At 35.4% G+C, this 15,545-nt stretch overlaps 4 protein-coding genes across 5 annotated transcripts; 1 reads left to right on the forward strand and 3 right to left on the reverse strand.

Moving 5' to 3' along the window:
* The first annotated feature begins 78 nt into the window (after positions 1-78).
* LOC140822261 (uncharacterized) lies at positions 79-3,832 on the forward strand. Of its 2 annotated transcripts, none has more exons than XM_073183007.1 (2): positions 79-3,494; positions 3,624-3,832. In XM_073183007.1, coding segments are annotated over exons 1-2 (2,232 nt in total). In that variant the 5' UTR covers positions 79-1,263; the 3' UTR covers positions 3,625-3,832. The 2 variants fall into 2 exon arrangements, with proteins under 2 accessions (XP_073039108.1, XP_073039109.1); XM_073183008.1 differs by having other exon boundaries at positions 79-2,491.
* An 881-nt stretch (positions 3,833-4,713) lies between these two features.
* Positions 4,714-5,484, reverse strand: LOC140822222 (secreted RxLR effector protein 161-like). The gene has a single exon (XM_073182965.1). The coding sequence runs from the start codon at positions 5,482-5,484 to the stop codon at positions 4,714-4,716; it is 771 nt and encodes a 256-aa protein (XP_073039066.1).
* A 651-nt stretch (positions 5,485-6,135) lies between these two features.
* Positions 6,136-7,009, reverse strand: LOC140822223 (uncharacterized). The gene is made up of 2 exons (XM_073182966.1): positions 6,734-7,009; positions 6,136-6,642 (listed from the first exon to the last, which is right to left on the reverse strand). Exons 1-2 carry the CDS (start codon positions 7,007-7,009, stop codon positions 6,136-6,138), a joined length of 783 nt encoding a protein of 260 aa, XP_073039067.1.
* Positions 7,010-8,559: 1,550 nt separating this feature from the next.
* LOC140821916 (E3 ubiquitin-protein ligase ATL4-like) lies at positions 8,560-10,100 on the reverse strand. Its single transcript, XM_073182597.1, has one exon. The coding sequence runs from the start codon at positions 9,988-9,990 to the stop codon at positions 8,899-8,901; it is 1,092 nt and encodes a 363-aa protein (XP_073038698.1). The 5' UTR covers positions 9,991-10,100; the 3' UTR covers positions 8,560-8,898.
* Positions 10,101-15,545: the final 5,445 nt, after the last annotated feature.

Raw genomic sequence — 15,545 nt, forward strand, 5'->3', positions numbered from 1 at the left:
ACGGACTTAGTCAATTTTACGTTGAATTGGACGAGACGACCTTTATTTTGGTGGGTGAAAATATTGTCAACCCAACTAGGGGCGGAGGGAGACTTGTGGCCACCTGGGCTGTAGCCCGGGTGGCCCAAAAAAAAATTTTTTTTTGGTATGTAGTATTTTTGTCCAGCTAAGGTTACAGCCCGGTGGCCCAAAATTTTTTTGTCAAGCCCAGGTCCAAATTACATAAGCCCATGTTCCAAAGTCCAATTATTTTTTATATTGTCAAAAGAGAAAAAAATTCAAGACGTTTAGAGAAGCTGAGAAACAAACCCTCCTCTCAACTCTCAACCCATCGTGTCGCTCATCTCCTCTACTGTTAAAAAAGGTTTGTTTGGGTTTCAGTTGTGCATTTGATTTTTGGTGTTTATTTGTTCTTCTGACTGTTGAATGAATCTAGGCAACGGCGGAGGAAATTTTTTTCTTTTGGTGTTTATTTGTTCTTCTGGCTGGAATTGCTGTTAAAAAAAATTTAATTTGTGAGACAATGGCCCCTGTTGCATTTATGTAATGGTTTTTTTTATCGGTAAATGCTTTGAAAGTGAGACTGTGGGAGATTTAAAGGGGAGAAAAGTTGGTGATTGAAGGCAAGAGAGACTTGTGGGAAGGGATAAATTTATAGGATGAAAAAAGGTGCTGTAGGGTACGATATTCAATCAATTTAGAGTACAGTAGAATTCTTGATATGAGATCATTGCAACATGATATAAATGTAATAAATAATATGATTGAGTTTTGTGGACTGGTGAATTGGGTGTCAAGCTGTAAATTGGGTGTCAATAATAGGCACCGACTGCATCTTCATCCTGCGTTTTCATCCTGCTTGCTAAGAGTTATTCTAGGAATATTGAGTGCTCAATTATTCTGTGAAAGCATGAGATATATTTTTTGAAATCAATATAGAGATATATTAAGATCATATATTCTTTGTTTATCGAGTATTGTCATGTTATTAACATTAAATTTATCTATGTACTCTATATTATTGGTTCTAATTTAAATTTAATAATTTTATTTATATTAGGTTATTTTAATGTCAAATCAAGAGAGAAAGAGGAAAAAAAAATTTTATCATTCTTTCAGCCAACAATTGATAATCCTTCATCATCTGAGAGGATCGAGACTCATGCATCCATTCATATTGAGGAGCCCGAACCTCCTTCTAAATCTAAAAGAGTTGTGTTTGATGAAACTTCCCTTGAACGGGATCCTGGATTGCATATTCCGATGTTGCAACATCCGGTTAATCATCGTGATGAAATTAGACGAGCTTATATCAAAATGGGGCCATATCAACCTAAATTGTCGGAATACCCACGGTCTGAATCAGGAAAGCAGCATCGTCGATTTCAATATACATGGTTTAAAAAGTTTCCATGGTTAGAGTACTCTCCTTCGAAGGATGCAGTATTTTGTTTTCCGTGCTATCTTTTTGAATTAAGTGAAGCACAACAATCTACATTTACAATTGAAGGGTTCAAAAGTTGGAAACGCGTTAATGATAGAGCAAAGTGTGCTTTTTTGTCTCACATGGGAAGTTCTAACTCGACACACAATAAATCTTCAAAATATGTTGTTGATTTGATGAATGTCACTAGACATATAGATGTAGTTATGAATCGAGAAACTTCTGAACATATTCAAAAAAATCGGTTAAGGCTTGCAACAACGATTGAGTGTGTCCATTGGCTTAGTTTGCAAGGATGTGGATTGAGAGGTCATGATGAATCTTCATATTCCCAAAATCGTGGTAATTTCATTGAGATGTTAAAACTATTGGGGAAATGGAATGCTAGTATTGAAGATGTTATCTTAGACAAGGCTCCGGGAAATGCAAGATATACCTCACCAGAAGTTCAAAAAGAAATCTTGCATATTATTGGTAATAGAGTCAGAAATAAAATTCGTGATGAAATTGGAGATTTTAAGTTTTGTATTTTGGTGGATGAAGCGAAAGATGTATCTAACAAAGAACAGATGGCTATAATTTTGAGATTTGTTGATGCCCATGGTTTTCTGCGGGAGCGTTTTTTTCAAATTGTGCATGTTCATGACACCACAGCTACCACACTCAAGAAAGAAATATGTGATGTCCTCGCTAGATATAATCTAGAAATTCATAATATGCGAGGTCAAGGGTATGATGGTGCTAGTAACATGAGTGGTGCTTTTAATGGATTGCAAGCTTTATTTCTTAAAGATTGCCCCTCTGCATATTATGTACATTGTTTTGCCCATCGACTCCAACTAGCATTAGTTGCAGCAGCTCAAAAAGAGATCTCTATATGGCTTTTATTTTCAAATCTGACTACTATTGTCAATCTTGTTACATCTTCTTCCAAGCGCACTGCTGAGTTACAATCTTATCAAGTTAATGAAATTGCACGTTCTGTTGTTGCCGGTGAACGCGAGACTGGGCGAGGAGCTAATCAGATTGGTACTTTGCATCGAGCAGGTACTACTCGTTGGAGCTCCCATTTTGATTCTATTTGCAGCTTGATAGATATGTATGATGCAACTATTAATGTGCTCGAAAACATTATCATTGATGGCACCTCTACTTCAATGCGCGGGGAAGCTGGTGGTTCATTAATAGTGATGAAGTCTTTTGATTTCATTTTTATTTTGCATTTGATGCATAAAATTATGGGGATCACACATTTGCTTTGTCATGCCTTGCAACAAAAATCTCTTGATATCATAAGTGCAATGGATTTGGTCTCTACGACTAAAGAACTTTTCCTGAGATTGAGAAATGATGGTTTTGATATTCTTCTTTCATATGTAAAATCATTTTGCACAAGATTGGATGTCGATATACCAGAGATGAGTTCTCATTATAAGCATTCTACTCGTTCATGCAAGAAAAAGGATATCATCACAGTTGAACATTACTTTCATTATGATATATTTAATGTTGCAATAGATTTTCAGTTGGAAGAGTTAAACTCTAGATTCAGTGATGAGACAGTTGAACTTCTAATTTTCAGCTCTGCTTTGGATCCAAAAGATAATTTTAAATGGTTCAACATTGACAAGATTTGTACTCTCGCTGAGAAGTATTATCCCGAGGACTTCACTGAACAAGAAATGCATCATTTGAGGTGTCAGCTACAACATTTTGAGCTCGATGTAGTTTGTCATGAAGATTTTCAGAAAATGTCCACTATCTCTGAATTGTGCCGAGGGTTATTTGAAACAAAAAAGTTGCAAAATTATGATTTGATTGACAAGTTGATCCGTCTAGTTTTAACTTTGCCTGTTTCCACGGCTACTACGGAGCGTGCATTTTCGGCTATGAAGCATGTTAAAACAGTTCTTCGTAGTAAAATGGGAGATAATTTTCTGGCAGATTCTATGATTATCTACATTGAGAGAGAGTTTGCTTCAAATATAGACTCAGATTCTATAATTGATGAATATTATACTTCGAATAATCGTAGATCACAGCTTCAATAGTAAGTTTATGTCTATACAGATTATCTTTGTATATTTTAGTTTAAAAATATTTAATTTAATCATCTAACATTAAATGAATGATTTTAGAGATATTCATTTTATTTGATCTTCATTAATTTTTCTTGCAGGATGATGGAGATATAATATTACATTGTCAATGTTTTGTCAGTTTCTGAATCTTACGAGTTCAATAACCAAAATATTGAAGATCTTGTTAATGAGAAACTGTTTGAGACTACGATGAACAGGTATCATAGTTATGATTTAAATTGTTATGGATTATTTTGTTTCTTGTTTAAAAAAATTTAGCCCCGGTAGATTTCGAATCCTGGCTCCGCCACTGATTACCCAACCATTTATTTTATGTGATGGGACGAATGGGATGAGGCGATGCAACAAGTATAAGCTGTTTTGAGAGCCGTACAATTATTTACTTTTTCTAAACATGACCACAAGGGATGGACAAGCATTTAACCTCGTACACATATGTGTGTGTCAAAAGTTTAGGTGGGCGAACTTGATTTTTAGCTTTGACATGCAGCTTATAAGGGAGCTCCATGGCATACAAATTGTGGAGCAATAAAGGCATGATCACGCGTGAATTGCAAGTAAATAACATTAATAAATGTTGAGTCTAAAAACGTAAACCTCAAGCACAAACAAAGAAAGAAATTAAAGCAAAAGAATGACACGCATTTACTTGGTTCGGATTGAGATCAATCCTACATCCAAGGTTCTGGGAACACCCCAAAAGAATTCACTATAATGAACAGGTTTGATACGATTACAATTTTCTTAACTATTCACAACACCACGCTACAACCGAGTTCTCAATACAAGCTATATTCAAGACCCAAGCTTGTATAGTGCTCGGTTTCCCCGAATCACAACAATTCTGGACTCAAGAATTGTTCTAAGGAGAGAAGAAGAATCAGAGTGGATTTTTCACTGTGTTCAGAGAGAATTCGATGGGAGAGACGAAGAAGAAGCTTAGTCCGTTAAGTCAGTTACTTAACTCCTTTTAACCATCACTTTTCCATTTAATCCATTGACTTCCACGACTTAGTCTCAGCCGTTGGATGAGTACTTGACATCCTTGTGCATCTAAAGCCCTTGGATAAAAAATGAGTCAAAATAATCTTCACAATTCTCCACCTATTTGCTCATTTCAGTTGTTCTCAAACGGTGTTCCCAGATCCGAGTCCTAACAGATACCAGTTACTCCCTCATGTTAAGCAAGCCCAGTGCATCCTTGAGCTTGTTAACTGGAATGACTTTTGTTAACATATCGGCAGGGTTAATCTTTGTGTTGATCTTCTTGATACTGACTAGATCCCTTGTTATGATTTCCCTCACAAAGTGTAATCTAACATCGATATGCTTCGTTCTTTCATGAAATACGGTATTCTTAGAGAGATGGATCGCACTTCGTGAATCACAGAAGACCTTAGCAGAGTTTTGTTCATATCCTAATTCATTAACAAAACCTTTAATCCACAAGGCTTCCTTTACTGCTTCTGTAAGAGAGATATATTCTGCTTCGGTTGTTGACAAGGCTATCACATGCTGTAGGCTTGATTTCCAGCTTACAACATTTCCTCCAACCGTAAAAACATACCCGGACAAGGACCTTCTTTTATCAAGATCAGCAGCATAGTCGGAGTCACAATATCCTATGACTTCACAAGTTGATTGTTGAGATCTAGAGTAAACCAGTTTCAACTTCTTGGTTTCCTTTAAATATCTTAGCAACCACTTCACCGCCTGCCAATGTTCCCTACTAGGCTTGCTCATAAACCTGCTAATCAAACCCAATCCATATGCGATATCTGGTCTGGTAGATACCATAGAGAACATAATGCTTCCCACAGCATTTGAGTATGGTACATCTTTCATGTAGGAATATTCTAATTCAGTGTCTTCCTCCTTGACAGCTTTTAGCTTGAAGTGTGCACCAATAGGGGTGTTAACACTCTTAGCGTCTTTCATACCGAAGATATCCAATTACTTGTTGATATATCCTTCTTGAGATAGGTACAGAGTTCTTTGAGGCATGTCCCTGATAATATCCATACCTAAAATGCGCTTGGCTGGCCCGAGATCCTTCATCTCGAATTCAGAATTGAGTAGATACTTCAATCTCTGTATTTGCTTCAAATCCTTGCAGGCAATAAGCATATCATCTACATAAATTAGTAGATATATGTATGACTTATCCTGAAATCTGGAGTAGTAAACACAGCTATCATATTTTGATCTCTTAAAACCTTGGCTTTGTATAAAATCATCGAACCGTCTATACCACTGCCGAGGAGATTGTTTGAGTCCGTAAAGTGATTTTTGTAACAGGCAAACTTTCCCAGCCTCAGCTTGTTGTACAAAGCCCTCGGGTTGTGACATTAGTATCTCCTCATCTAACTTACCATGTAAGAAGGCGGTCTTGACATCCAATTGTTCTAATTCCATGTCAAACGTAGCAGTGATTGACAGTAGTATTCTGATTGAGATGTGTTTCACTACAGGAGAAAAAATTTCATGATAGTCCACGCCTTCAACTTGGGAGAATCCTTTTGCCACTAATCTGGCCTTAAATCTAGCCGCTTCTACTCCTGGAATCCCGGGTTTTCTTTTGAATACCCACTAACAACCAATGACCTTTTTTCTTATTGGCCTATCAACAAGGATCCAGGTGCAGTTTTTATCCAATGACTCGATTTCCTCATTCATGGCTTTCTTCCACTTAGGCCAGTCCTTGCTTAATTTTGCTTCATTATAGCTTGTTGGTTCCTCAAGTTCAAGTAAATCCGCCACGTTCAAAGCAAATGCAATGAAATCTGCATTTACAAACCTTGGAGGCACTCTTATCTGTCTTCTAATTCGATCTCTGGACAGAACATAGCCATCAAGTCCTTGAGTATTATCACCATCACTCTGAGCTTCTTCATCACCCTGAACTTCTTGATCATTGGTGTGAGGATCTGGTTGAGCTTGGTTTTGAAATATGTCATGGATGTTTTTAGGCCGAGAATCAATACTTCCTTCAGAATCTCGACTACCTGCAAGTTCTGCTTGAGAGTTTCCATCCAAATTTTGAGAGTTCACCTGGTTTTGTAAACCTTGTTCAGCTTGTTTAGAGCTGGCATTTTTCTGGAGTGGACATGTTAGTTTTATAAAACTCATTTTCATTAAAGATTACATCTCTACTGATTACACATTTATGTTCATCCAATAACCATACTTTGTAACCTTTAACACCACTAGGATATCCAAGGAAGATTCTCTTTTTAGCTCTTGGATTTAGTTTACCTTGGTTAACATGAACATATACTACGCAGCCAAAGGTTCTAATGTGTTCATACTCAGGTTTTACAGTAGACCATTTCATCTCGGGAACAAGGAACTCTATGGCAGAAGATGGAGACCTATTTATTAGGTAGCAAGCTGTTGAGGCAGCTTCTGCCCAAAAATTATTTGGTAAACCACTCTCATTTAACATGCATCTTACTTTGTCCATGATTGTTCTATTCATGCGTTCTGCAACACCATTTTGTTGTGGCGTTTATGTGCATGTTCGATGTCTAGCAATTCCATATTTTGCACACAAGTTATCAAATTGCTGATTACAGAATTCTAATCCATTATCTGTTCTTAATCTCTTTATTTTACTTCCTGTTTGATTTTCAATCAAGGTTTTCCATTCAACAAATTTATCAAACGCTTTTGCCTTTGTTTTCAAAAAATAAATCCACACCTTTCTAGAATAATCATCAATTAAAGAGATAAAATATTGAGAATCAGAGAGTGAGGGTGGTACCTTAGATGAGCCACATAGATCAGAGTGTATGTAGTCAAGAGTTGATTTCGTATTGTGAGTTGCTGTGTTAAATTTCAGCCTATGAGCCTTTCCTAACGCGCAGCTCTCACAAAATTCCAAGTTGCTGATCTGTCTTGGATTCAGAAAACCTTGCTGGCTCAGTTCATGAAGTCCTTTCAGACTCATATGCCCGAGTCTTTTGTGCCACAAGGCTGTTAAATCCTTGGCAGGTGCTATGACATTTGTTTCTGAAGTAATGGTGTTACCTTGCAACACATACAATCCTAGTTTCAAGATTCCTTTCATGATTACCAGGGATCCTTTCGCAACTGTCAATACACCATCTTGAGCCTTGTAACTGAGGCCCTTTTGATCCAGTGTGCCTAAAGAGATTAGGTTCCTCTTTAGGTCGGGGATGAATCGAACTTCAGTGATTACTTTCACTGATCCATCCCACATTTTAAGCTTCATTGAGCCAACACCATGAACCTTGCATGATTGATTGTTTCCCATTCGCACTTGACCAGAATCTAGTTCCTCGAAGTCAAAGAACCATTCTCTTCTTGGAGACATGTGGTAGGTACACCCTGAGTCCATGATCCATTGTTCTTTAGGGTCATCAGTCGATATGGTTAGTTACTCAGCATCTTGATATCCTTGGAGTACATTTACTTCTTCGGTTCCTGGACTTAGATCAGTCCTTTGATTTGTCTTTCTTTGAGGGCAATTTCTCCTGAAATGACCTTCTTTCTTACAGGTCCAGCCGGTCCTCTTATAAGGTTTGAATCCAAGTTTATAGGGTTTTGAATACATTATTATTATTATTATTATTATTGATGAGTTGTTATCGTATTTTAAATTGCACTTATGTAAGTAATTAACGAACAAGAATGTGACACGAAAGCAGAAGCTAATTGGTTGCTGTTGGAATGTTGAAATTATTAAATATAGCCGGGGACTAATTAATTAGAAGTCAAGTGAAGTTATTTTCTTGCCCGTGGCGTATTACATGTAAACACTGTATTTATACATATCTATTAATAGTACTGAAAACATTGTTCATTTAACTCTTGATGTCGTGTTTGACTCTTGATTGTTATTTACCCACAAATTATCACACACGTTCTTTAACTCTTGATGTCGTGTTTGACTCGAGTTTCATGATAATCGGAGATAAAGTTTAACTATATTATTTGATAGTTTCTTGCATCATCAATTACACCGAAATGAACAGACGATGAAGTCTCTTGCACTCTTCCAAAACTACTTGATTCTACTTTCCAACAAAATCACGTTGACAAAAATCCAACCAACGTAGCTTTTGATCGATGATCAATTAAATTTTATAATCCTTTAATCACTGCGATTCTTTCGCTGATTACTCTATTTCGGAAATAAGAAATGAAAATAATGTATTTTTTCCTTTTTATTGTGAAAAAATCTTTACACTTGCACCCCAGATTTTGCTAAAAATCCACCGACAAAAAGAGAGAAGGTATGTTAAAATATGGAGTGTCTGCCGTAAAAGAAAGTGAAAACAATGTTGTGGAATTACCAGATCATCCTTGTAGGTTGGAAGAATTTACAGATTAAACCCCGGAAATCCACCTAAATAGTTCACTGATTTCTTCTCCGGCACGGTTCGCTTCCAGTTCATCGGCCGCGATTACGGTCTCGCTGCGACGGCTGCTGCCGGAGAATAATCTTCCGGAGCTCCTGAACGACATTGCACGAGAGGAAATCGAAACCGAAGCAAGTCTGTCAACGTACTGTCTCAGCCAGTTCCTTCCACCGCCGGCGACCTCTCCGGCCAAAGCGTTCCTCGGTGACTCTGTCACCGGGATTCCAATAGGAGCTTCGTTTTCGACCGATGTACAGTCAGAAATCCCTCTACGATGAGTGGTGGACCCCATGGAGATCGCGAATCCGTCTTCAACGATATACTCGAAGGAACCTAACGAGTATGACCGCTGCGCTCCATCGCCGCTTTCCGCAGCTCCGCGACGGCGGCTGATGCTCCCGATCTCAATCCGGAAATTGTCACCGTTTCCGCTCGCATTCCTGAAGCTGTCCATGTCGCGATTTTCGGAGGAAGCGATTTTATCCAGCACATCAGCGTCGGAGGGGAGCACGGTGGACCTACAGAGTGGGCACGTTTGATTGGAGACGATCCACGTGTCAATGCAATCGGCATGAAACGCGTGGCAGCAGAGCGGCAGCAACCGCAGTTGATCATGCGGCTCAAACTTCGATAAACAGACAGCGCAATCGCCTCCGGTGAGTGTACTGCCAGTGACTGAGCGGAAGGTGAACAGCGGCATGGAATCGAGCAAACCATTCCCCTCCACGTGGCATTGACGGCCGGAAATCTGGACAGATGCATCATGCCGAAGAACGACATCGTCCGGGGCCGAAAATGTTCGGGACGAGCGGTGGAAGCGCTTGGAGAGCAAGCGGAGGAGGGCGTAAATGGAAGCGGAAACGATAATGGCGAAGGCGATGATTATAATAACTATCACCATTGATGATGATGAAGGGCCGTAGGATGAAGATGGCGACGCGTCCCTGTTTAATACGTCTTGTCGATTCGGTATTTGTGTGATAACAGTGTCCGGAGTGGCTGAGCCGTCGTAGACGACGGCGAGTGAAGGCGGCGGCGGCGATGAAAATGGTGAGTTCATGGTGGAAGAAAATGGGATTTTGAGAGAGAGGGGGGGTGTGTATGCGCGCGCGGAGCTAGGCCATTTCTAGAGAGAGGGGCAATGGGAGGTTTGAGGAACTTATTACTGGGTCTGGGTCTGGGTCTGGGTCTGGGTCTGGGATCAAGTTAAACAGTGGAGTTAAGGTCGGTCCAGGAGGGAGACTTATGTTGAATTAAGCTCGGGTGTCACGTGACCGGCACGTGTGTATTACACTTACATTGTCATTGTCAAAAATCAAAATACTAAAAAGCTACGGAAGTCTCTGTCTTTATGTTTCCATTTTCGGACGTAAATATAATGTTATAAAAAAGTTTAAAATTTTTAGGATTACATTTGACCTATTTTTATTTGTGTGTGTGCTTGTGTCGTTTTAATATTTTCTTTCTAAAAGAGTCTAATTTAAAGATTATGATATCGAATGTGTGATATTTTAGTAATGTCAATAGTTTATTTTTGTAAATTGACTTGTTTGGTTGAAAATAAATATTTTAAAAAATATATAATTAAGTTACTGCAAAAAATTGAAGTTAGTAGACACAAAACATAATACAACTCTTAACTTTACTTACGCCCAGAAAGCATCAATACATTTCAGTTTCATTGCAAATTTATTATAAGATTCGAAACAATTTCTGAACATATTCTTAAATCATATATGTAAATTGCAATGTTTATTTAACTTACTTATATATATATATATATATATATATATATATATATATATATATAAAGAAAATAATCATTTTGGGGGTGTATGAGTGGAAGAATTGAATAAAATCATGAAATTTAGGAAAATATCTTTTCTTTACTATTTAATAATACATGAATCTCTTAGCAAAACCTCAATTTTATTTACAGATAAAATCTAAAGAGTAGTATATAATCGTATTTTCTCAAATTTGAATTATTTTTAACAAGATGTAATATTTATTAAATGGTCAAGAACGATAAAGAAAATATATACAAAATTAGTAAATTAAACATTATAGCAAAGAAAAAAATATTAGAAACAATTTATCCTAACATCACTATTCAACAAAAATAACATCAACTCTACACTAATCATTTTTTACATTCATTCAACTAATATAATTCAAGAAAAACATATTAGAATTCACAACATAGCCAAAAATCATATGTATTAATTCAATCAAGTATTCGGCTCGGATATGATTATGATTTTTAAGACCTGACTACATCTTCATACCCGAAAATCTTTGTACTCGATTAGTCATTTATTTAACGGGTAAAAAGTTCACTCTGTACCCTCCTCTATTTGGAAGTTATTTTATATTAGGTACATATTTTTCGAAATATGAGATTAAATGAGAATGTATTTAAATATTGAAATGATTTGAAATCTCACTAAAGAATATGAAAGGATGATGCTGTCAATTTGTAAAATAAAATATCAAAATTGAGTCCGATTAACATTTTTTGAAGTATAAATAATACTTCTCTTTTTCCTTGTTATATTATATCAACTTTCTGACGAAAATTGATTATGATTAACATTTTTAAAAATTATAAATAATATTTCTCTTTTTCCTTGTTATATTATATCTTTTTTCCTTAATATATATATATATATATATTTATATATATATATATATATATATATTAAAGTTTTCGTCAGAAAGTTGATATAAAATAAAATATTTATTATTATTATTTTATTAATATATTCACCTATGGATTAAATATTTCAAATAAATAAAAAAAATGCATAATTAAATGTGAAACTAATTCAAATTTGAATTTGATGTTCTTGAAAATATAAATTCTATTTAAATGTCTACATAGGTTATATAATTTTCGGTTATGATTTTGAATTTTGTGTTATAGTTATCCATAATTTATATCTTATTAAATAAAATATGAATCTTTCTATATAATATTATGTTTTCTAATTTTTTAAAGGAGTGCTGTCTTGAATTTTGGTATATTAACCGTCTGTATATTATTATTATTTATCTTAATCAGAATTTCAATATAAAATAATTAAAATGTTTAATCAAATTTTATTATCTACCAAATGACAAAAATTTTGGATTTTGAAAAATATCTATTTATTGTTGAAAATAAATATATATAATTCAACGTAGTCGTCATCCTGAAGTTATAGGTTAACCTAAATCTCATTAATGCTGTAACCTAAAAGTGGCACAGCATGTTGTTTACATTATACATATACAATTAAGAATAATACAACCACACGTTATTGGCTTTAAGTCTCAATTGAATCATAAAAGTCGCATTAAATTAGAATAGCGATTAGCGGCATTGCAACAACGACTACCACTGGCCATACCTAACTATTATCTAGGTTTAATTATATATTTAAAATATGGAATTTATGCATGTATACCTCTGATTGTGTTAAAATATCATAGGATAAATTAATTTCACATTATATTTTTTTTAGAACATTACCATTATGAAAATGATTCAATCGATATATATACATTACCATTTAGAACATTACCATTATATTTTTCACCTTTAGTCCAATCAGTTTTATTGATGGTAGAAAGTTCTTTCATAGAACTAGTATTACAATATTCTCAAACCTTGTTGTATGTGTCGAACACATTACTTTCGAATAGCATGTCTCAATAGAAATGGGCATAGCTCCCCTCATTATTCAGAAAGTCATAAATGGACGAAACTTTCTTTTGCCATGGTGAAGCAAATAAGCCGAAAATACACACACACACTCGTTTAAAAAGTGATTTCTTGGTTTTCTAATCAAGTGTGGACCATGGACTTCGAGACGGAATGAGAGGGAGCGATATGGGGCAACTTAATGAATTCGAGAGGCTGAAAACTTGCAATTTTAGAAAGTTTGCACACTGAATTTCAAAATGTTTTCATCTTATAGGTGGATGATCAAACTCCTCTCCTCGTGCCCTACCAGATGAAAGTTTTGTTAAACAAAATATGCTAACAACAACAGTAACAGAAATAAGCGTGTTGTTTACAGTATGACTAATGTATAAAACCAGCAAAACAGTAGTATGTGCTTAATTAAATCAAATCGAGGCATGTAGCTTGTACAGTTTTTTTAAAACAGATTCGCCCCCTCCGGTATGTGTTCCGAGGATTCAGCGGACGTTTGTTTTCCAGGATACAACGGAGAAACAATCAGAGTTGTCAGCATTAAAACCGGGTTTACATCCCGTGCACGAGGAGCACGAAGTGGTTAAATACGACCCGTAAGACCGATGTTGGGATTTATGTGCGAACTGCTTTACATTCAGCTCTCTCTGAATAGCATAGGGATTCTTAATTTTAAAGAATTAATTAATTACCTGTCAAAATTATCTCACAAACAGGGATGTTGAACAGGATGTAGCTCGGTTATGGATGAAATATAAGTTGTCGATTATGTCGTAGCTCGTGAATTGCTTCATTCAGTTCAAATTTGCTAAATGCTAATCTTGTTTCTCAGTCGCACCCTAAACAATGATTTTAATCTATTGGCTCCACGACACAGAGGGATTTCTTGGGTTTTGGTATCCTAGGTTTGGTTTATCATTTTCTTGATGTTGCTACTCGTCTGCAGACGGCAGTTTTTGTTGAAAAAACCTAGATTTTATTGTAAGTTGAACTTATTGGGAGCATTTATTGCATCGGTTTCACCCTTCTTAATAGATTTGACAAGTTTGGTGTAGGAATTTCTTCTAGAAACCGAGACTAAGCCGTTGGGTGAGAAATTATATATGAATAGGTTTTCCCATATAGGACATAGATACATGTGAGGACATTAGGTTTTTTGTGAGACGGTCTCACGAATTTTTATCTGTAAGACGGGTCAACTGTATCGATATTCACAATACAAAAGTAATATTTTTTCATGGATGACTCAAATAAGATATATGTCTCATAAAATACGACCCGTAAGACCGTCTCACACAAATTTTTTCTTTCATACTTAAAATAAAAAATAATATTTTTAACATTAAAAAAATTCATATATTTCACAAAATTGGATGGTTCTAGATTAAGAGAGAGTGTTTTTTAAATATAAGTCACCAGACTTGTCAAGTCTTTTAAAAAAATAATAAATATGAAAAAAACGTGCATTTAATTAATTAGTTTTTGCGAAACGAACACGGCATATTAAAGAAATGTGGTGCAGGCTGTCAGTGTACCTATAACTCCACTTGATCACGTCCCTTTATGCCAATGGACGACCTACAGAACACGACACCTCGCCTCATCTATTTGACCAATTTACCCTACTCTCACCCACAACCTTTTTTTGTCCCCTCAAAATCGAATTTATGGGTTGCACTAAATTATTTTTAAAAACTATGATTAATCAATCTTTTGTTTTTGTTTTTGAAAAATTCGATTACTTTGGTTGGATTTTTACAAATCTGTTTTCATAACTTATTAAACAAAAATAAGGGATATTTGATTTAGCCAATAATCAAACAAGTGGGATGCCATAAAATTCATGCTTTCATTGGCCCATTTACCTAAAACCTAATTGGCTTTATGAGTTGACGCGTAACATCATTATTTCAGTTTGGACAAATGATGTCATTTGCAAGTAATAAGTTTCGAGCGAGGCGAGGCTTGTTAGAGATTAATTTTTTAAGAAAACTATTAAACAAATGATTTCATAAATATATATTAATGAGACTGATTAATCATATACATATTTATAATAATAAAATAATATTTGTATCTGACAAAATCGACTCGTCTCATCCCATAATTGATCCCCCCTCCCAACCAAAAATAATTTCCACGAGCTGTTTCGTAATATAATAATAAATTAATGATTATTCAAAGCTTCGCTGGTGCCATCAGCCACGTGGCGCCTTCATTTATAATTGGGTTTTCGCGTAATAGAGAGGGTGTGTGTTGGAATATTATGAGCTGCCCGTGGGCAACGGGCAGCGGAGACAATGGCTTTGAAAGCTGCGCTATTTCTGTCCACGAGTAGGTCCCCTCTCTTGCTTTTGCTTGATTCTGTTGCTTTTATGATTAGTAGCAGCATCCGTGTAATTCATATTTTTAAAAAACTCGATAGGTTATTCCTCATATAAATTTTTCGTATTTATTTTAATTATTCATACTATTATCATAATTTTATATTTATAAATAGATAGTGAATTTTTTGAAAAGATTATTTTTTTCATGATTATTATATCGGTCTTTTATAAATTTATAGCAGTTAAGCTAAATAAAAAAAATATTTTATAAATATAAAAAATAAGAGTAAGAACTATCATTCCCTTCTATTTTTAGATAATAATGTTTTTTCCATTCTCACCTATCGACCGTGCATTTAGTTTTAATTTAATTTATTGTTACATTGGAGAGGGAACGTTATATAAAACTAAAGCAAAACCAAAAACTAAATATTTTGTATGTAGTACGAAACCATGGTCTGCCCTTTACCTTACCAATAGATTCCATCCCTTGGAATTCTGCCCGTGGTTTCCCATTAGGCATTAATATCCCGTGGTCTGCACTTATGACTACTTTAATATATTAATTTATTCATTGTGAGAATTTTA

The sequence above is a fragment of the Primulina eburnea genome, unplaced genomic scaffold, assembly GCF_022965805.1.
Source record: "Primulina eburnea isolate SZY01 unplaced genomic scaffold, ASM2296580v1 ctg739_ERROPOS11973397, whole genome shotgun sequence".
In the NCBI taxonomy this organism is placed as follows: Eukaryota; Viridiplantae; Streptophyta; class Magnoliopsida; order Lamiales; family Gesneriaceae; genus Primulina; species Primulina eburnea.

Bases quoted from the DNA above. Each gene is read 5' to 3' on its own strand.
- LOC140822222 (XM_073182965.1), bottom strand. From the start codon at position 5,484: ATGAAAGACGCTAAGAGTGTTAACACCCCTATTGGTGCACACTTCAAG.
- LOC140822223 (XM_073182966.1), bottom strand. From the start codon at position 7,009: ATGGACAAAGTAAGATGCATGTTAAATGAGAGTGGTTTACCAAATAAT. The intron at 6,643-6,733 runs GTATGGTTATTG...TGTCCACTCCAG, and splicing joins GTGGTGTTAAAGGTTACAAA to AAAAATGCCAGCTCTAAACA.
- LOC140822261 (XM_073183007.1), top strand. From the start codon at position 1,264: ATGTTGCAACATCCGGTTAATCATCGTGATGAAATTAGACGAGCTTAT.
- LOC140821916 (XM_073182597.1), bottom strand. From the start codon at position 9,990: ATGAACTCACCATTTTCATCGCCGCCGCCGCCTTCACTCGCCGTCGTC.